At 38.3% G+C, this 23772-nt stretch overlaps 1 protein-coding gene across 2 annotated transcripts; it reads left to right on the top strand.

Moving 5' to 3' along the window:
• Positions 1 to 802: 802 nt before the first annotated feature.
• Positions 803 to 22537, top strand: col2a1a (collagen, type II, alpha 1a). 2 transcript variants are annotated; one of them, XM_067413924.1, is made up of 54 exons: positions 803 to 1089; positions 3061 to 3270; positions 4744 to 4760; positions 4860 to 4892; positions 5014 to 5046; positions 5249 to 5302; positions 5506 to 5607; positions 5697 to 5774; positions 6592 to 6636; positions 6818 to 6871; positions 7066 to 7119; positions 7216 to 7269; positions 7400 to 7453; positions 7538 to 7591; positions 8634 to 8678; positions 8788 to 8841; positions 8940 to 8984; positions 9330 to 9383; positions 9505 to 9603; positions 9728 to 9772; positions 9927 to 10025; positions 10190 to 10243; positions 10365 to 10472; positions 10560 to 10613; positions 10694 to 10792; positions 10998 to 11051; positions 11636 to 11734; positions 11848 to 11901; positions 12304 to 12357; positions 12483 to 12536; positions 12643 to 12696; positions 12814 to 12858; positions 12955 to 13053; positions 13883 to 13990; positions 14111 to 14164; positions 14260 to 14313; positions 14413 to 14466; positions 14655 to 14708; positions 16559 to 16666; positions 16834 to 16887; positions 17022 to 17075; positions 17198 to 17359; positions 17484 to 17591; positions 18021 to 18128; positions 18210 to 18263; positions 18573 to 18680; positions 18939 to 18992; positions 19358 to 19465; positions 19567 to 19620; positions 19738 to 19845; positions 19940 to 20228; positions 20918 to 21105; positions 21506 to 21748; positions 22011 to 22537. In XM_067413924.1, the coding sequence occupies exons 1-54, from the start codon at positions 996 to 998 to the stop codon at positions 22155 to 22157; spliced, it is 4476 nt and encodes a 1491-aa protein (XP_067270025.1). In that variant the 5' UTR covers positions 803 to 995; the 3' UTR covers positions 22158 to 22537. The 2 variants fall into 2 exon arrangements, with proteins under 2 accessions (XP_067270025.1, XP_067270026.1); XM_067413925.1 differs by lacking the exon at positions 3061 to 3270.
• The last annotated feature ends 1235 nt before the right edge of the window (positions 22538 to 23772 follow it).

The raw sequence follows: 23772 nt of genomic DNA, 5'->3' as shown, positions 1-23772 counted from the left end.
TTTTAGTTTTTGTAATTGTAATATTTATTTATATTTATTTACTTATTTGCAATGGCAACATTTCTAATTTTCATATATATATATATATATATATATATATATATATATATATATATATATATATATATATATATATATATATATATATATATATATATATATATATATATATATATATATATAAAGTTAAGATTCAGAGAGTCAGGTTGTGCCAAGTTTTGAAGGTTACTTTATTGTTAATTGTATTGTTGACAAAGTCAAGTTTAAGTTAGAATTAAGTTAGGGGAAATCCATAAGGAGCATGTTCAATAACATATTTTATGGCATTAATAATCTCTTGCAAGAATACGGAGTATTATTGAAAATTCAAACTCCATATATTTGCTGCATCATGTCTGACTGATGATCTTCACACTCTTTAGGTATGAGCACCCTTGGTTCTCATACTCACAGTATTTTGATAGGCCTACATGACATTATCTTGGATTTCCATTGGCCATGTGTAGCCTGGTGAGTCAAAATCTTTGAAACAATGAATGTATTTTGGTTCTCCAAGTCTCTTTTCTGAGCAAAGGCCATTCTGATGCACTCTAATACAAAGGCCCAGAGAGAAAGCCCTCCACTTGCCAGGAAAGGGCACCGAGGGGAGGGGGTGGATGGGTTTGGATAGAATTGTTCTTGAGACAGAGGAGTGGCGGAGTTTTTTTCCTCTTCTTTCTCAATGGGGTGGGCTGGGGGCTGAAATGGCTCGTATTTCAGCACTCATGGGGGTCGGGGTTGGACTCACGTTTTGGGATAAACTAAGATTCATAAATGCGCCAGTGAACATAAAACCGCGGAGCTCTGACTGACGCGGTGGGTTCTGTCTGTGTGTGCCTGGCGTCGGATCCTCCCAAACACATCCACTTTCACACTCCCCGTGAGCACAGAGCTGCTGCTCCGCCGACTCTTCGGCGACTTTCACCCCTGAGGACCTGCATGTCTAATCTTTAGACATGTTCAGATTAGTGGATTCACGGACTCTCCTGCTACTTGTAGCAACGCAATGCGTTTTGCTATCCCTTGTAAGATGTCAACAAGAAGATGACCGTAAGTTGGAGTTTTTCACATTGAAATTCAAAGTATTCTGCTAAAAAAATGTACAGTGTTGCCATGGTGACTTGAGAGGAAAGTTTGGAATGGATCAGTTTGTGTTGCGCGTTTCACCTCTGGACTGTGGGATGATGCCTTTGCTCGTTGTAAAGTATAAAACCTGAAGTGTATGCAGTATGCTTGTATTTTAAGTATAAGACTGCATATATTCAAAGTTTGAACGCATTCTACACTGCAAACAAGCGATGCGACGCACCAGAGCCTTCTGGTTTTCGCGCGTCAATGACAGATGATGAAGTTGCGCGACAGGTTAAGGCACTGAAACTTTTTTTAAAACTTTTTTTTCTAAGTTTAAAGTCAAAGAAAAATACAGTTAAAGTATGTATAAATGGATTGTTTTTGTTTTTAATTATGTATGCGCTTTCAGCAATCACTAAAGTTAGAATGCAAGAGGTTACTATAGCAACAGTACGCTGCTCGAGCACTTTCCAATGGATTTGATCAGTCTCCTTATGGTACAGTAAATAAACATGTCCTTCTCTCATTACTTATCACTTTAATATAGATTTACACATATATAACTGAAAAAGTGTTTGATATAAAATGTTTTAAAACCGTCAAGTGACATTATTCCCCTAAATTAGGCTACTGACAGAAAAAAGCTGAATAATTCGATTTATGATTTCGAAGTTGTAATGCTAGAAAAAGTTCTAAGATGACAAAACAAACTGGCTTTCATCGAAAGTGTGTGTCAGTGCCCTGGAGAGTATCTAGCTAATCTGCAATGTGTATAAGGAAAGGAAATATTGACAGTCTTTGTCCTTAGAGGAACTTGTGCCAGTGTGTCGATATGATGGCCCTAAATGATGCCTCAATATATTTTACAGTGTAGAGAAGAGGGTTATGTGTAACCCTTTCAACCACTGGATCTCCACACATAAGCCATTATTATCCACTAGAGGCAGTGTGAATGCTGTTGCTCTCAAGATAAGGAGCAAAGGTTCCTACAAGGGTTCAAACGGTGCACCATTAGCACACGTGCAAAGTGTTTGGAAAGCAAAAAATATTTCGGGTTTAGTTCAGGGGATTTGGCGTTGATTAAAGGAGATTTGGGGAACTAGGTTTGGTGGGTGGATAGGGAGGGGGTTTCTGGAATGCTGTTTGAAAGACCAAAACATCACACTGGCAACCTCAAAGGGACACAAGCATCTTGGAATGAGAAAGATTTTGCTCTGTGATATTTGGTAAACTTGGAAGCAATTAAAGAAAAATCAGATGATGATATCCGTATGTTCTCACACTTGTTTAGGCTGGCCTATATTAGCACCCAAGAAAAGTGATTTTCCATATTTACATAAGAAAACAGATATAATTGCCTTATTCATGTACACTAAGGCTGAGAGTTAAAGTCAAATTACACTTTCATATGAATATTAGCAAAGCAAACACATCAAGGGGTTCTGTGTGTGAGAGGGCTGTCCTTTCCGACCCATGAGGGTGTGTTTGCCCTGGTGGTAAGTGAGACCATTAGATCCAGATGGAGCTTTCGAGATGGGTGTGTTTGCATAAGGCACTAGGCTGTCAATGCAGCCCTGTCTGTGTTTGAGAAAGCCCCATTCATGGCCAGTGTAGTAGATTTGGGGTTCAGTTACAAATTCGCAGACTACAGGAGCCCACATTTTACACCAGGGTGTCAGATATGCACCCTGCAAATATTACTAGTCAGTGTTGTGGTGAATGTATAATCATAATGTAACCAGATGTCAGCCACCAGGCGGACACACACACACACACACACACACACACACACACACACACACACACACACACACACACACACACACACACACACACACACACAATCAACTTTTTCAGGAAGGTTTTTTTTTAGTATATTTAAGTATGTGTCGCTCACCTGTCTCTTACCAACATGCACTCCTTTCTGTCGCCCCCTTCTGGTGGCTGCAGAGGAAGAGTTAGGCAGCTGCATCCAAGATGGCCAGCAGTATGCAGACCATGCTGTATGGAAGCCAGAACCGTGCCGCGTCTGCGTGTGTGACGCTGGGGCAGTGCTGTGCGACGAGGTCATCTGTGAGGACCTGAGCGACTGTGCCAATCCCATCATTCCACCTGGAGAGTGCTGTCCCATCTGCCCAGCTGAAACCGACGAGCCTATCGGTCCGCTCTCTGCTTATACACCTCTTTTTGCTTATCATACCTGTCCCATTACCTGTCTGCTCTGAGTTCTGCAACTATGTCTGTAACAACAGTCTCGCATACCACTAGACTGCAGCCTATAAGTTGGTCATGTGACTGTGTTCAGAACTCAAAGCAACAATTAAAGGGGAAGAAAGAACACTTCTAAGTTTTACGTTTGCATTAAGTTATAGTGCAAATTATATGCTTGTCATTTGTAGATGGTTATAGCTGTCTATGGCTAAACTATGTCCACTTTACATTTTACTTTGATAGTGTTTTTGTTTTTTTTAAAGACATCAAAGTCTTTTCAACCAATTTGTTGTGGAATCTACGATTTTTAGATAAGATATCTGGTCAATATTCATAAATTTACAATTAATTATACTGCTCATAAATACGCCTTGAGCTAACTTATTTATACTTTAGTGTCACAAAACTTCATTCAGAGAATGATTTGACTTTCTTTAGGTAAAAGAATGGTTATAGCATTATATTAATGTTTTCATTGTGTGACATAAGTAGTTCAAATAGATAAATATGAACCTAAAAAGAAAAGATGGACAATAGATTTTTTTACAAGTGGACACCTTGGCCATAGTTTTAGTTCGGAAAAGCTGAAAAATGATTCCTTGAATGAGAGGTCATAGCATGACCTCCTTCAAACAGCCTAATTAACGAAAAATGTGGAAGTGTTCTTTCAACTTTTTCATGCATTTCATGTTCAGTCAACCTTGACAGCTGATTTTTGCTGCTGTACATATATATACAATAACAAGATGAACGTGGTTATACAAAACATTCTCAACATTTCAATACTCTCTCACTGTAATCAGCTCATGGCACTGATACAGAAGGAGTTTTCTCTAAATATTTATTTATTTCATTTCAGCATTTAGCCTAATAATGCTTCTAATATTCAACTATAATGCACTATCATGTTTTAAACTGTTCCTCAGCTTGCACCTTCACAAACTGCTTTTAACAATTTAACCAATGCAGATTGGGAAGAGAATGATGCTGTTTTGGTACACCGCCTGGCGGGGTGCCGTTGAGTTGGCATTTTCAGCTATGTCGTTTCAGCAGGGAATAGCTAGCTGTTCATTAGTTCCTCATAGAGTGTCTGACTGGTTTACCGTCCTCATTAGGAGTCAGAATCAGTTGATTACTTCATTCATGACCGATTTTTGTGACCTGACCCTTTGTTTTTTTTTGTTTTTTTAATAATCAGCAGTATTGTTATGAATCAACAATTCAATACTGATCAATAATCAGTATTGTTATGAATTTATGATTCAGATTTTATGACTCCAGAGTCCAGACAGTTATTTTGCAACATTGTTTTTTTATTTTATTTTTATACTTGTTTATTGATAGAATACATTAAAATCACTTGCTTCTGTGTCTAACTGTCAATCTTTATCTTCCCTCTCATCATGTGACCTGATTCAACAGAGTCAATTGGTGCAAAGGTGAGGTCTTGAATTATTCACTTATCAATGTCGTTATTTAAGAAATGCCTGTATTTTTAAGGTTTAGTTCCTAAAGAAGTTCTTTCTTATTAACCACAGGGACAGAAAGGAGAACCAGGTGATATTGCAGATGTAAGCCATTTCACTAGTAAACAACTTTGTGTTTTAGAATGATTTCGCCTGATTTCAATTCAATGATTTTAATTTTGAAAACTGGATTTGCTAAATAATATTTACTTGTTTGATTCTGTAGGTAATTGGACCAAGAGGACCTGCTGGCCCAATGGTGAGATGAATTATAAACGCATTGGTAGTAGATTTCAGAATAATTTGTAATGCTGCGTTGTGTTTCTCCACTAGGTGGCTCTCCTGAATGTTTGTTTGCCTATTGTTGTAACTTTTTGGAGTTATTGAGTTTACTTCAGAGACTATATAAATTATTATTAAACTATTTTTTTTGGACATTTTTTCTTTTTCTGTGATTTCAGGGACCCCCAGGAGAGCAAGGAACACGTGGCGAGAGAGGACCTAAGGGTGAGAAGGTAAGACATTTTTCCTTCTCAAACTATTTTTTTTCTCTCAGACTTGTTAGGTAAATTGATGTCAGACCTTATTAGCAGTTATCCGGGTCTATTAAGGGAGCAGTGGACACACTCTGCAGGAAGCTGTCATGTGAAAAGGCTTTAGTTAATCTGTTCACTTTCTTTTCTTTTCCGCTCATATGCCCTGTTTTTTTCCTCCTTAGGGAGGTCTCGGCCCAAGAGGGAGAGATGGCGAGCCTGGTACACCTGGAAACCCTGGACCCCCTGGACCCCCTGGACCACCAGGACCTAATGGACTTGGAGGAGTACGTCTCTTCACTTCCTTTATCTGCTCTCTATATAGGTGCCTGCCTCTTTTAGGGTTACTGTAAGGTGTTTTTTTCTGTGTGTGCAGAACTTTGCTGCTCAGATGGCTGGTGGTTTTGATGAGAAGGCAGGAGGTGCTCAGATGGGTGTGATGCAGGGACCAATGGTGAGAAAAAATGGTGTTCCCACACAGAAAACATATATGCATTAAATAACTATCAAAAGGTCATGTTATATGCTACATCACATCTGTTTTAAACTCATCTGGAATTAATCTCACATCAAGTCAAAATTGTTATTACTCAAAATGGCTAACTTCTGTCAGAATACGATTCATAGTTTAATATAGTTCTATAATTAACAAACTGCCCCCTTGTGGAATGGTCTGAAAAGACAGAAGTTGCATTTTTAACAAATAAAGCAAAACATTAGCCTAGAAATCTAGACGCACCCTAGCGGCAGCAAATCTAATCTGATGTGGTTCTGGCTTGTCAGGCTAGTAAAACATGCACAAATGAATAAAACTCACCTGAAGTTTCTATATTTAGGATTGAGATGAGCATAGATCTATATTTAAGATCTTTGTAATTGTACTTTAAGAACTTAAGCCAAATTAATCAATTTCCAAAAAGTTTTATTGAAATAAATGATCAACTTTGGAACATACTGAACAATATAAGGAGAGTCAAATCTGTTACCTGTTTTTTCACCTGTTTTCAAGTGGTTCATTAGCCTTGTCCCTGTTCTCAGGAAGATAAAGTGCGTCACGGATTCAAAACTTTTAACATATGAACATATACCCACTATAAATGTGGTTACTATAAAAAAACACTCACAATGAAACAAATCATTCATTGTGTTAGATGTCAACCAGCTTTGAAACATCATTTATAAATAAATGAAAAATACAACACTATTATACTGTTTTTGTTTATCTGGGTCAATGTGGCCAATCTGCATTTAACTTTATCTTTTTTTTACAGGGTCCAATGGGTCCCCGTGGCCCTCCTGGTCCCTCTGGAGCACCTGTAAGTAAATAGAAAATCATTTATGTTCATATAGTCATTTCATATTCCCAATTTATTCATATGAGATAATGCTGATTATATTCTTAACAGAAGCTACCATTGATGAGACAGATATGAGTAACATGTTAGCACCCACCAATGCCAACTCATAACCCAACACTGTCATTTATTTCCTTTCCAGGGCCCACAAGGTTTCCAAGGCAACCCTGGAGAGACTGGTGAACCCGGCCCAGCTGTGAGTGTCCCAAATATTGCCGGTTTCAAGCACAAGCCTACACATATGACATTTATATACCCACATAGATGGCCCACACAGATTACACATTCATATGCAAACTGGCAATGACATAGCTTTACAGACAGCAATGGTACAATTGATTTATTAGGACATGCAAGTGTAATCAACTTTTAACAATTGTTTTATTCTAGGGTGCCATTGGACCCCGTGGCCCATCAGGGCCCCCTGGAAAACCTGGAAGTGATGTGAGTAGCTTTTGCCACTGGCTTGATATTTAACCGATTCCAAGTAGTGAAGGCTTGACAGATGCTAACTACTGTCTCTGCCCGCTTTCCTTCCAGGGTGAGGCTGGCAAACCTGGTAAAAATGGTGAGCGTGGACCCCCAGGGCCTCAGGTAAACAAGCAGCATGCAACAGTTATGGTCACTTGTTAGGATTCTGATAATGGTCATGCAATTTAATATAATATAATTGTTTACAAAGATGCAACATAGTCATAGAATGTGTTTATTTCTCATTTGACAGGGAGCCCGTGGATTCCCCGGAACTCCTGGCCTTCCTGGAATCAAGGGACACAGAGTGAGTTAGAGCAGAGACAGGAGTAATTTGTTTCTCTGTATGTTTATTTCTGTATGCATCTAACATCTATGAATGTGTTTGTAGGGACACCCAGGTATTGATGGAGCTAAAGGAGAGGCCGGTGCTGCAGGCGCTAAGGTACAGTAACATAAAAAAACAATAGTTGTTTAGCTAAAAAAAAACATATTTTACAGATAAACTCTGTAAAAGTCACATACACTGTCTATAGTTACAGGCTGCAAAGTGATGTACACTACCATTCAAAATTTTGTGGTTAGTACATAACACATGGTCTATATAAGCATATCTAACAAACAGCATGTAAGAATAAACTGCACACTGCAAACTGCTTTGGAAGAATATATGTCATTAAATAATTTGTATTTCATTTTATGATTTTTATGACAAATATACAGCTCTGAAAAATTTAAGAGACCACTTAATATTGAGAAATCATTGTTAAGTAATCTCTTAATTTTTTTCAGAGCTATATTTAAAACTATAAAGATTACTATAAAGACACCAGACCTTTGAGCAAATGAGGATATAATAACATATTTCCATAATAAAATATGACCTGCTCATTTACACCCAACTCTTACAGATAAACTATGTCAAAGTCACATAACACACTGACTATATTCATATCTGACAAACAGCTTGTAAGAATAAACTGCACATGTGTTTCCCAGAGCCTCGTAATATATTAGGTGTCTTTAACTATTATGCACTTGCATCAAAATATAAGTACAATGTACTTATTGTGTTGATGTTGTATTGCAAAACACTTTTGCTGCTATTGAGGAGGGATACGGGTTAGTTTAAGGACAGGCTTGGTGGTATGGGGAGGTTTAAGGGTGGGTTTAAAGGGAAGGGAATGGTCAACAGATTTAATTACATGCAGGTAATTATAATAATATAAGTACAATCTAAAAACATGTATGTATGTACATAACAAGTGTATTGTATCAAATTATTAATTTAAATGTTAGTATATAGGAAGGATACTTAATATAATTGAATTTAGTTGAATTTATTTTATATATATATATAAAGATATTTTAAACTATAAAGACTTCTATAAAGACACCAGACCTTTGAGAAACATATTAAGGAACATATGTTACCTGTGCAGATGCTAAATGGGCTGATCTAATCAATCTCCTCTCTTTTCCTCCAGGGTGAGGCAGGTTCTAATGGTGAGAGTGGCGCTCCTGGACCAATGGTGAGTACCTAAAGTCAGAAATGTCCTGATGATTCCATAGATGTAGTTTCCTGACACTGAAATAGTGCATCTAACTCTCCCCATCCTATTTTCTTTTTTTGTCTGTCAGGGTCCACGTGGTCTTCCCGGTGAGAGAGGTCGTCCTGGTGCAACTGGTGCTGCTGTAAGTGAACATTCAGATAACTGGCCTAATTACGAGTACTATATATGATAAAAATTTCTATAGCAAACTATAATGATTGTACTTATGTTTGTCCATAGGGTGCCCGTGGTAATGATGGTCTGCCTGGTCCCGCTGGTCCTCCTGTAAGTAAATTTCCTTACTTCCTCAAGCGCAAGTTCACACATACTAGAAATCCATGCTATCTTAAAATTATAGTTCCTATTGTGTTTTGAGGGTTTAACTTTATTAATGATATATGGCCAATGATAGCTAATGCTAAGCCCATACGGGACACATAGAGATATCAATGTGGACAATTGTCGATATTTAAAACTTGATACAAGCAAATGATCTCACACAATATTTACTTAAAAAGGATTCAACATGTTTTACTTAAATATCAGAAAGTGTGCATCATCCACTTAAAAATCTCAGAATAAAATTAAAGGTATGCCTCTTTGACCATTTGTTGATGTTTCTGTCCTCAGGGTCCTGTTGGCCCTGCTGGTGCTCCAGGTTTCCCTGGATCCCCCGGTTCTAAGGTAATATACCTGTCATCTACAGCACTTCTCTGTGAATTCCTTCTCATTCTCTAATTTAAACAGTTTAAGTATAAGGAATACCATTAGCCTTGATAATGAAATGTGATCTACACTTCTGCAGGGTGAAGCTGGTCCCACCGGAGCTCGTGGACCTGAGGGTGCACAAGGACCCCGTGGAGAGGCCGGAACACCTGGATCACCCGGACCTGCTGGTGCATCTGTGAGTACTTAATATTACAGATAATATTATATGCAAATTATTAGTTTTTCTTTGTTAATTTATACAATATATACAATATTTTGATTGTCAGTGTTTTTAAATATTAAATGTTTACGTTCTGCAGGGTAACCCTGGTACTGATGGTATTCCTGGAGCCAAAGGATCTGCTGTGAGTATATCAACATCCTTTTTTTGTTGTTGTACTAATTCCTCTGTAAATAAGTTTTTTTAACATACAATTTTTTCATGCCATTTTTAACACTCTGGTCAACTTTTGCAGTGAATCTATTATACACAATTATTGATTAATTTCCGCTTTGCAGGGTGCTTCTGGCATTGCTGGTGCCCCTGGTTTCCCAGGACCTCGTGGCCCGCCAGGACCTCAGGGTGCTACTGGACCTCTTGGGCCTAAAGGACAATCTGTACGTACTCATATTCTGAACCAATTAAAAATAATAATAAAAAGCTCTCAATGTTTCCCAGATCTTTTATTTATTTTATATATCCAGATTGCACAGGTTATTGATTATTCTGCCATTTGAGGTTTGCCATTGTACTTATTGAAAACCTTATCGCATTTTTTCAGGGAGACCCTGGTATCCCAGGATTTAAAGGCGAGGCTGGGCCCAAGGGAGAGCGTGTAAGTAACCAATGTCAAACTTATCATCAGCTGACCTTTCTATTGGATCCACAGTTGACATAACAATCACATGAGATCTTGTAGCAAACTAATCAGGCATAAATTTCTCCTAATTGCACAGGGTGTTTTAGGACCTCAGGGTGCCCCTGGGCCATCTGGAGAAGAAGGAAAGAGAGGACCAAGAGGAGAGCCTGGTTCTGCCGGACCTCTCGGACCCCCTGGAGAGAGAGTGTGTATCATATCCTGAAAAGTTTTACTGATTCACCGAATGATAAAGAACCACACTAATAAGTCCATATGTATTCTTCCTTTTTAGGGAGCTCCAGGCAACCGTGGATTCCCTGGTCAGGATGGTCTAGCTGGAGCAAAGGTTGGTGATTTAGACTCATAGTTAGCTCTCCAACTACTCAACACATGATTTCTGTACTCAAATGTTTTGTCCTATGATAGGGTGCACCTGGTGATCGTGGTGTTCCAGGTGTGACCGGACCAAAAGGAGGGACTGGAGATCCTGGCCGCACAGGCGAGCCTGGTCTTCCTGGAGCCAGAGTGAGTCGTTGTGGTATTTCTTGGATTTATATTAAAATACATATTACAATAACATATTCAATATACAATAACATATTATTCATGTCAATTTCGAAAATCATAACTGTGCATAACAGACATTGCAATCTAAATTCTAAGCTTTTATGCGTGTTGCTTTGAAGGCTTATTGCATTTTTCACCATTCATCTGTTCCCTCCTCTAACAGGGTCTGACTGGACGCCCTGGTGATGCTGGACCTCAAGGAAAAGTTGGAGCAACTGTGAGTATCTCTGCAATTTAAAGCACTTGTGTTGTCACATAAAGTCAAGTAAAGAGTTACAGACTGCAAAGTCATGTACACTATCATTCAAACGTTTGTGGTCAGTACGATTTTTTTTCAAAGACAGAAATTAATATGTTTATCCCAGAGGGACACATTTTGTCTCTTTAATTCACCACAAATTAAGAATTAACATAATAAACATCAGAATCCTGAAAAAGGCACACACAAATATATTAAGTGGCACACACTGTTTTCAACCCTGATAATTATAAGAAATGCTACTTGGGCACTGAATCAGGATATACAAATTATTTCTGATGGAAAATCACATTTTACATCAAAGGAATAGATTGAATTTTAAAACTTAAAAAAAAAAATTTAAACTTTAGACTTTCAAAAAAAAAAAAAAGTTCAAAACAGGACAAAATCGCACAGACCCCAAACGTTTGAACGCAAGTGTCAGTTTACCCCTAAAAGTGATTAAATAACTTTTGGGTGCAAGCGATACTCAGATACTAATCACTGGATATCAACATACTTCAGGGCAAACTTCAGTGCTGAAGATGTTTTATTCATTTTAGGGTGCCCCTGGTGAAGATGGACGTCCTGGTCCTCCTGGGCCTTTGGGAGCTCGTGGTCAGCCTGGAGTGATGGGATTCCCTGGACCTAAGGGAGCCAATGTAAGACCATTAAAGTATTTCTGTAATTAACTAAAAGTGTTCATATTCATGTCCATAAATGTAGTTGGGAATTATATGTGTTGTACTGAAGGGACTGTATCTCTCCCACACAGGGTGAACCTGGAAAAACTGGAGAGAAAGGACTTGTTGGACGCCCTGGTCTTAGAGTAAGTCACTTCTATCAGACATGCATATCCAGATTACTTGGCCTTATGTCAACAGACACCAGATCTCTAGACTACACTATTATAAAATACAGTAACTCATCAGAAACAGTTATTCAGAAGCATCAGCATGCTACAGCAAACATCACTATTACATGTTGGAAAAATCCTTTAGATTTACATTGAAGAAGGAACCCAAACCATATCTAGAATATCATAGACACTTGGGGTTTGGGCTCTGTTGACCTAACAACCACACAACATTGCCCTTAAAAACCACTCAGAACACCTTAGCAACCTTAGAGAAACCACCCACATAAACTAGCAGTGTGGTGGGGCTTGGATAGGCAACCTAAAATTTAAAAATCAATCTGTTTTGTCTCTCTTTGTTTTTTCTTCTTTTAGGGGTTGCCTGGTAAAGATGGAGAGACTGGAGCTGCTGGTCCACCTGGCCCTGTTGTTAGTATTTTGTCATATTACTTACAATGTCTTATGCCTAATTTTTTTTTTTTTAATTCCATTTACCATTCTTTGTAATTCTTCCTTGGATTTTTAAATAAATCGTGATTTCAATTTGCTTTAAGGGTGCTGTTGGTGAGAGAGGAGAGCAAGGTCAGCCTGGCCCATCTGGGTTCCAGGTACAGTTACACAACTATATTTTCCAACTGTGACATTTTTTTAAATGAACAAAATTGAATAAGTGTACTTATCAGGATTTTATAAGATTTACTCTTTTTTGCACAGGGTCTGCCAGGACCTACTGGAGCCCCCGGAGAGCCTGGTAAACCTGGTGACCAGGTAAGGATCACTTAATTTTTTTTTATTATTATTCTTTATTTGTGCTGTTGTGCTGTTATTAGTGATTTTAACTCTGCTGCCTATGCTGAATTTCTCTTCTGTTCTTCCTCTCTATAGGGTATTCCTGGAGAGGGTGGTGCTGCTGGTCCCACTGGACCTAGAGTGAGTTAATATCCTTAATAACAAGATTGCCAGTTTGCATTAAATGGAAATCAGTACTAATGCGACATAAATAACTCTTGCCTGTGCTTCTCTCAGGGTGAACGTGGTTTCCCTGGTGAGAGAGGAGGCGCTGGCCCTCAGGGTCTCCAGGGACCAAGGGGACTTCCAGGAACTCCCGGAACTGATGGACCTAAGGTCAGACCCAAATCACATCTGACTGAGATTGTGCTTTACTAATCAAAATCAAATACTTAAACGAATACGTACAATACCATTTGTGATCTCTTATGCTCACTAAGACTGCTTTTATTAAATCAAAAATAGTAATACAATAAACAGTAATCTTGTGAAATACTAATACAATTTAAAATAACTATTTTCTTTTTTAGTATATTTAAAATATATATTTTAAAATGTAATGTATTCCTGTGCTGGCAAATCATTACTCTAGACTTCAGTGTCACATGATCCTTCAGAAATCACTTTAATATGCTGCTTTGTTGCTCAAGTAACATTTCTTATTATTACCATCAATGTTGATTACAGTGAACAGAATTTCTTTCAGATTCTTAATGCATATAAAGTTCTGCAAATTTTTTTGTAACGATGTAAAATACTTTACTTTTAATGAATTCTTGTTGAATAAAAGTATTCATACATACTTTTTTTTACTCCAGTAGTATATATACACGCACATATATAATATATAAATCATCTTATATACATTAACTGCCTGGAGTCACAGTAACTGTATGAAAAAAATTGACATTTGTTTAGCAATCTCTTTAATATTTTGTGTTAATTTTACAGCATGCATTTTCTTTGTTTTACATCTTTCCAAATAACTTATATTTAACTCAGTAACTCATATATTTTTTTATAACTTTTTATAATTATTTGTTTACTTAAAACAAAGGGGAAAAAATATTTTTCTGGGATTTCAAACTTTTGGACACCATCCCAATACCCACAACACAGCTCATCTCTCAAACTCCCACTCATGCCTCTGCTTGATTTCCAACAGGGTGCAATTGGACCAGCTGGTGCTGCTGGAGCTCAGGGCCCTCCCGGTCTGCAGGGTATGCCTGGTGAGAGAGGAGCTGTTGGAATCTCTGGAGCTAAAGGTGACAGAGTAAGTGTCTTTAGAAATGGTACAATCCCTTCTTTCAGTCATTACATCGACCTAATGTCATATTACTTATAAATAACCTACTGAATGATTGAATGACTTACTGAATGTCTTATTTACTAGGGTGACAGTGGAGAGAAAGGACCTGAAGGTGCTCCTGGCAAAGATGGTGGAAGAGTAAGTTCTATAAATAGAGCAAATGTTAGGAAATGTTAGCTTGCTTTTTTTTTGAATCATTGTAACTAATGATGTGTCTGTCATGTTTTTGTCAGGGTTTGACTGGTCCAATTGGTCCACCTGGTCCTTCTGGTCCCAATGGCGCAAAGGTGAATATTTTATCCCCGCTGTGGTCTTCAACCATTGATTGTATGCTGAAATTATTTGAGGAGATTGTTTAATTCACTATTCTTTTTCTTCTCTCACAGGGTGAAACTGGTGCTATTGGCCCAAATGGTGCTCCTGGTGCTCGTGGTGCCCCTGTAAGCAAAACATTTGTTAAATTTGTGTTCAATGTGATTAGTGTAATTTATTAACATTACAAATAGACAAATTTGTAAAAAAATAGGCAAAAAGAAGTCCAAATGGAGTTTGTGGTTTTGTCAAGTGTACAGTTTAAAGGTTATCTTTTATTTTCTTCTTGTTTATTGTCCTTTTGTCATTCTGTTAGGGTGATCGTGGTGAGATTGGTGCACCTGGACCTGCTGGCTTTGCTGGACCACCTGTAAGTAGAAACCAAGTTACAAAATGCCTCAGTTTTTCAGACTGTCATTTATTATAAAAGATAATTTCCATTATGGATTCATTAAAATAAAATTAACTTCTAACAAAGCTACTTAAGATGCAGTAAAGAACAACCAATTAATAATATTGGAAATATAAAGGGATATTCTGTGAGACACAAGCATAGCCACTAGCACCATTATACCTTGTTTTATGCATCCCTTTCAGAATGTAATATTATTGACATGAAAAGGTAGAAATATCTAAAGATTTCGGCATTTTAAAGAGCATCATAAAAGGGAAATTAAATGTTTAGCAAAACAATGTGTGAATTAATGTCATAATTTTCACATATATTCAAAATTCCATAGATTTGCTACAAAACTCAATACTCTTTAGTTACAATGTACAAAATGTACAATTCTCCATTGCTAACAATGTAAAAATGATTATTCATATACTTTTGATTATTCACACCTAGGGCTGGGCGATATGGAGCAAAAATATATCTCGATATATTTTGCTATATCTCGATATACGATATATATCTCGATATCTTTACAGGAAAAATAACCCCCTAAAAACTACAGCAAAAACAAATATGCCAAATACCACACATTCTTTTTTTTTTATAAATTGAAGTACAAAGAGGTAGTCAAGTGCTTTTGCGACATTTAAAAAAAAAACTCCCTGATTACATAAATAATAATAATTTAACTGTAAAAGAAAATAAATAATATTGCCTTCTTTTCATTTATTTCATGCTTTCAAAAGATGAATCAAAGACTCATTTTTTACAGTTAAAGTAAACAGTAAGCATTTTGCAGAAAGATGGGGGCATGACTGAGATATAAATAAACTGATTTTGTCATAACACAATTTCCTGTTAAATTTGTATCAAAATTCAAACAGTGATGTTTGTCATGAGTTTGACAAAATTCAAACTCATCATGCAGATCATGTAGGCTACACATGAGCTGAATTTCACTTCTTTTCCAGTTACAGAACGAAATATGAATGTCAGAAGGTAGGCTATATGATAATATGATACAGTACAACTTACAGAAGAGCACCGCGTGTCTCAGGACACCCGGGATGTCGCGTTTTTCCCTCTTGGTTAAAACGTGAATAGACCTATTCATCATAATTCCGTGATAAAGCTGACAAAATAATACTAGTAATGATATTGCAATACTTTTTAAATGTTTTCAAATGATATGCGACCATTTTGACATTTTAACCGAAAACTATGCGATCAGTTAGACACAGATCATAAACTGGCATGATTGCGACCGCGTCTCGCACCAGTACTGTCAATCACCTGACTGTGGGTGAAACGTGCGATTTGAACTATGATGAACATTAATATTTCTTTATGAATTTTAGCAAGCAGTTGTGTTAGAAGGAAAACATGGTCTCTAAACTGAGTCCTGAACAACGTGCGCGCTTGTCAACATGATAACTAATCCTCACCTGGTTGTGGAAGCAGCCGTGTTCAATGAGACAACACGCGAGGGGAGGGGGAACAAAAGCAAGAGGCGGGAGGCGCGCGAGGCTCCGCGAGCACAACACAGAGAAGGCAAACAAGCAAAGTGGCGGAATCAGAATTAAATATAAACAATATATCGATATATACGATATGTCTAAATCCATATCGAGCTGAAAAAATATCTCGATATATTTTAAATATCGAGATATCGCCCACACACCCTACCTTTTCATGGTTCACACTGGAAGATGAAATGAATAATCAATTAGATGTAAATTTATTATTTTAACTGAAATTTAGAGCATTCAGTCATGAGAAAGCCAGAACTGATTACAACCTTTCATCTCTCTCTCTCTCCTCAGGGTTCTGATGGCCAGCCAGGAATTAAGGGAGAGCAGGGTGAGTCAGGACAGAAAGGTGATGCTGGATCCCCTGGACCCCAAGGACCATCCGGAGCACCCGGCCCAGTGGTAAGGATCTTTGCACAGCATCTAATGCTACTTTGAGGCAGTATCACTTTGCAAATCAGTTTAACACTGATATTCAATTGAGAATTTAGCTTAGTGCTACACATTTGTGCTGTTTTTACTTGTATATGATTATATTTGTCTCACAAATGTTGACTGCTTGATTTCAGGGCCCAACTGGTGTTACAGGACCCAAGGGAGCACGTGGAGCCCAAGGAGCCCCTGTGAGTTACTGAATAATAAATTACTCATGAGTAGTAACTTGCAATTTACTTTTTTATATATATGTTCTAGTTACTTTGATAGTAATTATATTAGACTGTACTGATTTTTCTTAAAATATGTTCCTCCATTGTAGGGTGCCACTGGTTTCCCAGGTGCTGCAGGAAGAGTTGGACCACCTGGCCCCAATGTAAGCCCCTCAATATCACAGACATTTCTCTATGGTTCCTCCATGATTAGTTTAAATTGATATACTAGACTGTATTATCCAAATCTAAATATTTTTTCACTTATATTTCCCTCTCTTCTCAGGGTAACCCTGGACCAGTTGGCCCTGCAGGTTCTGCTGGTAAGGATGGTCCTAAGGGAATTCGTGGTGATGCCGGTCCCCCAGGCAGACCAGGAGATGCTGGACTGCGTGGACCTCCTGGTGCTCCTGGAGAGAAGGGAGAGGCTGGAGAGGATGGTCCCCCTGTAAGGCTCAGATTCATTCATGCATACACATTTAGCACCCAAGACACATTTGACTGGTGTATTCTGCACAGGTTCATTGTTTCTTTAATGCATTCCTAACCTTTCTTCACTATTTCTTGTTTAGGGTCCTGATGGTCCTTCTGGTCCTTCTGGTCTTGCTGGTCAGCGTGGTATTGTTGGTTTGCCCGGTCAGCGTGGTGAAAGGGGTTTCCCAGGACTCCCAGGACCCTCTGTAAGTAGATAAACATAATTTCTATTTAAAAATCTCTTATTCTTTTACATTCTAGCATAGACTTTAGTGTTTATATATTAGGTCAAGAAAGTGATTATATACCCCGAGTTTCACAGACAAGGTTTAAGCCTAGCCCCAGAGCGAAATGCATGTTTGAGCTGTTTTACCTGAGAGTAACCATTGTTTTGTCTTAAGATGCACACCAGTAATGTTTTTTTTTTTTTCTAAAGCACGTTTATAAAAACTAATCAAAGGTCTAATCCTGGATTAATCTCAGCCTTTTCTGTGAAACAAGGCAATTAAGTATTAATATTAAAAATGCCTCTTTTACATACTTACATATTTTTTTAGTTCACAAAATTAAATACTGATGTAATATTAGATACTGATGCAGTGTCCCTAATCTGACACTAATGATTTGTACCACAGGGTGAGCCTGGCAAACAGGGATCTCCTGGTTCTTCTGGTGACCGTGGACCTCCTGGCCCTGTTGGACCTCCTGGATTGACTGGACCTGCTGGCGAGACTGGACGTGAGGTAAAAAAACACATACATGCAAAACATGATCAAATATGACCATATCAAGACTACATCTCACTCCATTCTATTTTTCTTCAGGGTAATCCTGGATCAGATGGTCCACCTGGTAGAGATGGTGCTACTGGTGTGAAGGTGAGGAAACAAATAAACACATCATATATTTGTATTGCCCTCTGATTTTTGTAAATCACAAATAAATCTAGAAGACCCTAAGTAAAACATAAATTACTATTAACCACATACACTGGGGTCCAAATTTCAAGGTTTGAAGTTTTGGACCTTTTCTGTATTGTTTCTAAATTATATTTCTAAATTACTGGGCAAAAATAATTTTAATTCTAAAATAATATTGAATATAGAGTACAAATGGTGGTTGGTCCATACACAGATGGATTTCAAGTAATCTGAAATACGTAATGTGTTTTGTTTGTTCTTCTCTAGGGTGAGCGTGGTAACACTGGCCCGATTGGCGCTCCCGGAGCTCCTGGTGCCCCTGGTGCTCCTGGTTCTGTTGGTCCAGTTGGCAAACAGGGAGACAGAGGAGAGAATGTAAGTACATAAACTTAAGAAATCTCATTTTCAATAAACTTTCCATCTTCTGGATACAAGAAAGTAGGACATTAGCATCCAGGGTAACAGTAACACAAAAGAAGAAATAGATTTACTGCTAGCATGACAATTATTGACACAATTATTCAAATCACCAATGCCGACTGTATCCTGATTACCTTTAGCAATGTTAACCACTTATATAACATGAATTGTTTTTATTTATTATCTATTTACAATCTTGTTTACTTTCTTAAGGGCCCACAAGGACCTGGTGGCCCCCCTGGACCGGCTGGAGCTAGAGGCATGGTTGTAAGTACCTTTTATGAAGTTTGTGGAACAAAACAGAAAGCTAAAAATATATGTTGAGCTTTTAAATGATCAAAATTCAGTTTCAAAATTAGCCAGTTTCAAAATATATTATGCTTACAATATATAGCTAAGAAGAAAATGCAGTAAATTGACCAGAAGAGTTCAGTTTCTTACACCTATACTCCATATAATGCAGAAATTTTCCTTTATTTGGTAACATCTAAATGAACTGGTTTTATACATGTTAAACATTGATTTAAAGTCACATTTTATCATTTTTATCAGAATTTATTTTTGTGGCTTTTCTGTATATCATGTTGTAGTTGCACACATGTTAATGGACCTTTTCCATTTCTCTGCACCAGGGACCCCAAGGACCTCGTGGTGATAAGGGTGAGGCAGGAGAAGCTGGAGAAAGAGGTCAGAAGGGACACAGAGGATTCACTGGTCTGCAGGGTCTCCCAGGACCTCCTGTGAGTCTCATTTACAAGTCTTAGTTTTTACGAACAGGCTATAATGGTAAAGCAGTGAAATGAGATATGCTAACACCTCTGTTGTGTCTCCGCAAAAAAAGGGTTCTCCTGGAGACCAGGGTTCTGCCGGACCTGCTGGACCAAGTGGTGCTAAAGTGAGTGTCTGTTCTGTGTTCTTTAACTTGCTGTCTGTTGCTGAGAACCACAATGTAGAAACTTCAGTGCTCAGATGGATTAGTAATGGTCTCTTTAACCTATCTTAATTGCAATAGGGACCTGCAGGACCTGTCGGTCCAGCTGGTAAGGACGGCTCTAATGGTCAGCCTGGACCGATTGGACCACCTGGACCTCGTGGACGCTCTGGAGAGTCTGGCCCAAGTGTGAGTACAGCTGAAATATTCACAGACATCATGTTAACAGGTCTATTGATATAAAAAGTATGTCTGATTAATTTTTCTTTTCTGCTGTCTTTAGGGTCCACCTGGTAACCCTGGACCTCCCGGTCCTCCTGGTCCCCCTGGCCCTGGCATTGACATGTCTGCCTTCGCTGGGTTGTCTCAGCCAGAGAAAGGACCCGATCCTATGCGTTACATGCGTGCCGACGAGGCCTCCAGCTCCCTCAGAAACCATGATGTGGAGGTGGATGCCACATTGAAGTCAATCAACAGCCAGATTGAGGACATCCGCAGCCCAGATGGCTCCCGCAAGAACCCTGCACGCTCATGCCGAGACCTGAAACTCTGCCACCCTGAATGGAAGAGCGGTAAGAAAGGAAGAAGTGATTCAGAGAAAATTTGACATTAGGAAAATGTTCATATGCATCACGACAGAGTTTTGACGGGGTGTCCAATCCTGCACCTTAAGGGGGCACTTTCCTGCTGAGTTCAGTTTCAACCCCAATTAAACACATCTAAACCAGCTAATCAAGGTCTTGCAATGCATAATAGAAACTTTCAATCAGGTGTTCTCTACAGAACAGTCAAACACACTTGTTTCTTTTATACTCATTATTACTCACATTAGTTAATTTGAGCAGAGGAGAACTGACTCCATTACTGAGCCTGGATACCCCCATGGATTTTTTCTCCATTTCTGTTACCTGGTGGAGTTTAGATTCCTTGGCACTGTCTCCTTTGGTTGGGGTTTAAAAGACACTCAAAATTAAGTAATATTATCGATTTGTTGCACTGACATTATCGGATGAGAACAAAACCAGAACTGAAAATAACAATTGTCTTCTGCAAAGCTGCTTATAACTGAATTGAACTTGAATTGAACTTCATATTGATGAACTTTACAGTTACTGAACTGACTTGAACTGAATAATGAAACTACTGTCTTTTTAGAGATTCTGCTCTTTTTCTATTTATTACTATGAAGCTGCTTTGAAACTAATTTTATTTTATAAAGAAAAGGTTATTTGACTTGAACATGTTTGGTCCCAATCCACAGGTGACTACTGGGTTGATCCTAACCTGGGTAGCAGTGCTGATGCCATCAAAGTTTTCTGTAATATGGAGACTGGAGAGACCTGTGTGAAGCCCAGCACTCCCAAAATCCCACGCAAAAACTGGTGGAGCGCTAAGGGCAAGGGACAGAAGCACGTGTGGTTTGGAGAGAGCATGAATGGTGGATTCCACGTGAGTATAATACTTTCATTTTGGAGATGTTCAGTTTAAATTTTCGTTAAGTGACCACAAACATAACAAAACATGAAAAGGTTTACAGTATCACAAAATGGCACATTTAGATAGTTCCATAGCAGCTGAGCATGACAGTTGAGTTCCTGCAAATTCCCATCATGTGGTTGAGATCACAGCTGGTTTGGGGAGCTGTTCACAGTTCTGAATTTCTGTTGGTCCGTGGTGCTGAAAAACAGCTAATCATAAATCAGCAGGGAGAAGGAACTATGCTGAAATACTCCCTTTTTCCAGTTTGCTATAATCAGTTTGTCTAGTGTTTTTTTTAATCAGCTTGTTTCCTTTGTGATATGAATGATCAATTTTTTTAAGTAAAACATTTTTTCCCCTTTTTTAACAGTTCAGCTATGCTGATAGCAGCCAGACTCCTAGTACTACCAGCATCCAGTTGAACTTCCTGAGACTGCTGTCTACTGAGGCCACTCAGACCATCACCTACCACTGCAAGAACAGTGTGGCTTACATGGACCAAGCCACAGGCAACCTGAAGAAGGCTATTCTGCTGCAGGGATCCAATGATGTGGAGATCAGAGCAGAAGGCAACAGCCGCTTTACATATGGCGTGGTTGAGGATGGCTGCCAGGTGAGTCACTATATACTTTTCAAGCATACTGGCTTTGGTTAAAAAATATTAAATTAAATCCTTTTAAAATGTATTAAATACAATTAAAAAATTGTTTGTATTAAATAAATAAAATGACATACACTACTGTTCAAAATTTTAAAGTCAGTAGACTCATTTAAAAAACAATAGACAATTGTGTTGATGCCAAATAAAATACTAAAATATATTTTAATTTTTTTCCAAATATATCTACTTACATGGCTTTTCTGCTGTCTTACAGAAGCATACAGGTCAGTGGGCCAAGACTGTGATTGAGTACAAAACTCAGAAGACATCCAGGCTGCCCATCGTGGACATTGCTCCAATGGACATCGGAGGAGCAGATCAGGAGTTTGGAGTGGACATTGGTGCAGTCTGCTTCTTGTAAAAAAAATAAAACATATGTGGATTGAGATAAGACATGGAAAAATACCAATGACGAGCAATAACTGTGAGGATGCAATACACTCTTCAAATAACGAAATATGGAAGAAAAGAAAAGAAGAAATCTGAAAATTGACGAAAGTTTTTTTTCTCTAAAACACAAAAAGTCGTGCTGTCCACGTTTAGTGTGCAGGAAAACCAGCGCTAAATGGGATTGCCCCAAATAGTCTCTCCCTCTGAAATCCAGCCATGTTTCCCACAAGTCCTCGGTGCAGCGCCTCCTCCTGACGGGAGCCAAGAGGGGGACGGAACAAGTTAGTGCAACCAGAAGAATAAGAGATTTGATGAAAGACAGAAACATGGCTTGATGTCATCACATCCTGCAGGGGGTGGGTGGGTGGGTGGGTGATGTTGTACAGCATCATGGCTGGATACCAGTCCCTCCCACTAAAGAAGAAAGAAGGCCATACCCAGTCCCACTTCACCCCTCCTCCTGCCTCTTGACTGTGACTCAGAAAACATCACATTATGCAAGATTTTGTGAAATGTTAAACCTGAGGAGGGAATAAGTTTATATTTACTGTGTATAATAACAAAAAAAATCTTGATTCAGTCTGTACTGAAGCAGCCAGATCTATATATTTTCACAATTATGTGTTTGTGTGTGTGAGCATGTGCCTATACACACCTACAATATTTTGGGGAAAGTGCAGTTCCATTTCTTTCTTTTTTTTGTGTAAATCAATATTTTTTCCCATGATTGCCCAAACAAGGAAGTTTTGGTCCCTTAACAGCAAAAAAGAAAAAAAATTCAAATAAATTTGGAAAACATTTCTATTTTTTGTTTATTTGTATGATCTTCATTTTTCAAGAAAAGCTACCTCACACAGGAAAAAACGAAGTTAAAATCTGGATGTGAACGAAAGCAGCCTGGGGTTCGAGAAATGTCAGGAAGACACCCCGGCATGGCTCAGTCCATCTTCAGAAGGTGCTATTAGTATTGATCTATCAGTCAGTATTTCCCAGAATTCCCAGACCATCCCACCCCCTAACTGGCCTCATTCAACACACACAGCCTGCCCAGAGGATGCGGAGCTATGCGGGATGATCAAAAGACAGAGGGACTCTGGCAATGTCAGAATTTTGCTCCCAAAGGATCGCCGTAGCACTGAGCAGGATGTGTGTGTGTGTGAGGGTGTGTATATTTTTGTTATAATTAATATTATTATGATCTTGGTCTTTTTTTTGTTTGTTTGTTCTCTCTGTTTGGTTCTGGTTTTGTTACGATTTTAATTAATGTAAATTGAAAATAAAGGAAAAAACAAGGAATTATGAAGTCAGATTTTAATTGTGTTTTTAATAATCATCATGAGCATAAAATGTCAAATGTATGGATTTGGAGTACAAAACTATAGTTGCACTGCTTGTTTGTGTTGGCTTCTGTGTGAGTACTGTATATTAGTAAATTTTCAATAATAGAAGCATACAAGATACATGTGTACATCAGACATAAAGGCTTAAGTACACCCTCTCTGAAAGTTGACAAATTCAGCAAATACTCTTTACACAGAAGACATGTTAGGGTTCCTTGAAGATATGTTCAAGCAAGTCTGCTTGAA

The sequence above is a fragment of the Pseudorasbora parva genome, chromosome 13 (assembly GCF_024679245.1).
Source record: "Pseudorasbora parva isolate DD20220531a chromosome 13, ASM2467924v1, whole genome shotgun sequence".
Taxonomy (NCBI): Eukaryota; Metazoa; Chordata; class Actinopteri; order Cypriniformes; family Gobionidae; genus Pseudorasbora; species Pseudorasbora parva.
The sequence above is the reverse complement of the archived record's forward strand: the minus strand, read 5'-3'. Positions and strand labels throughout refer to the sequence as shown.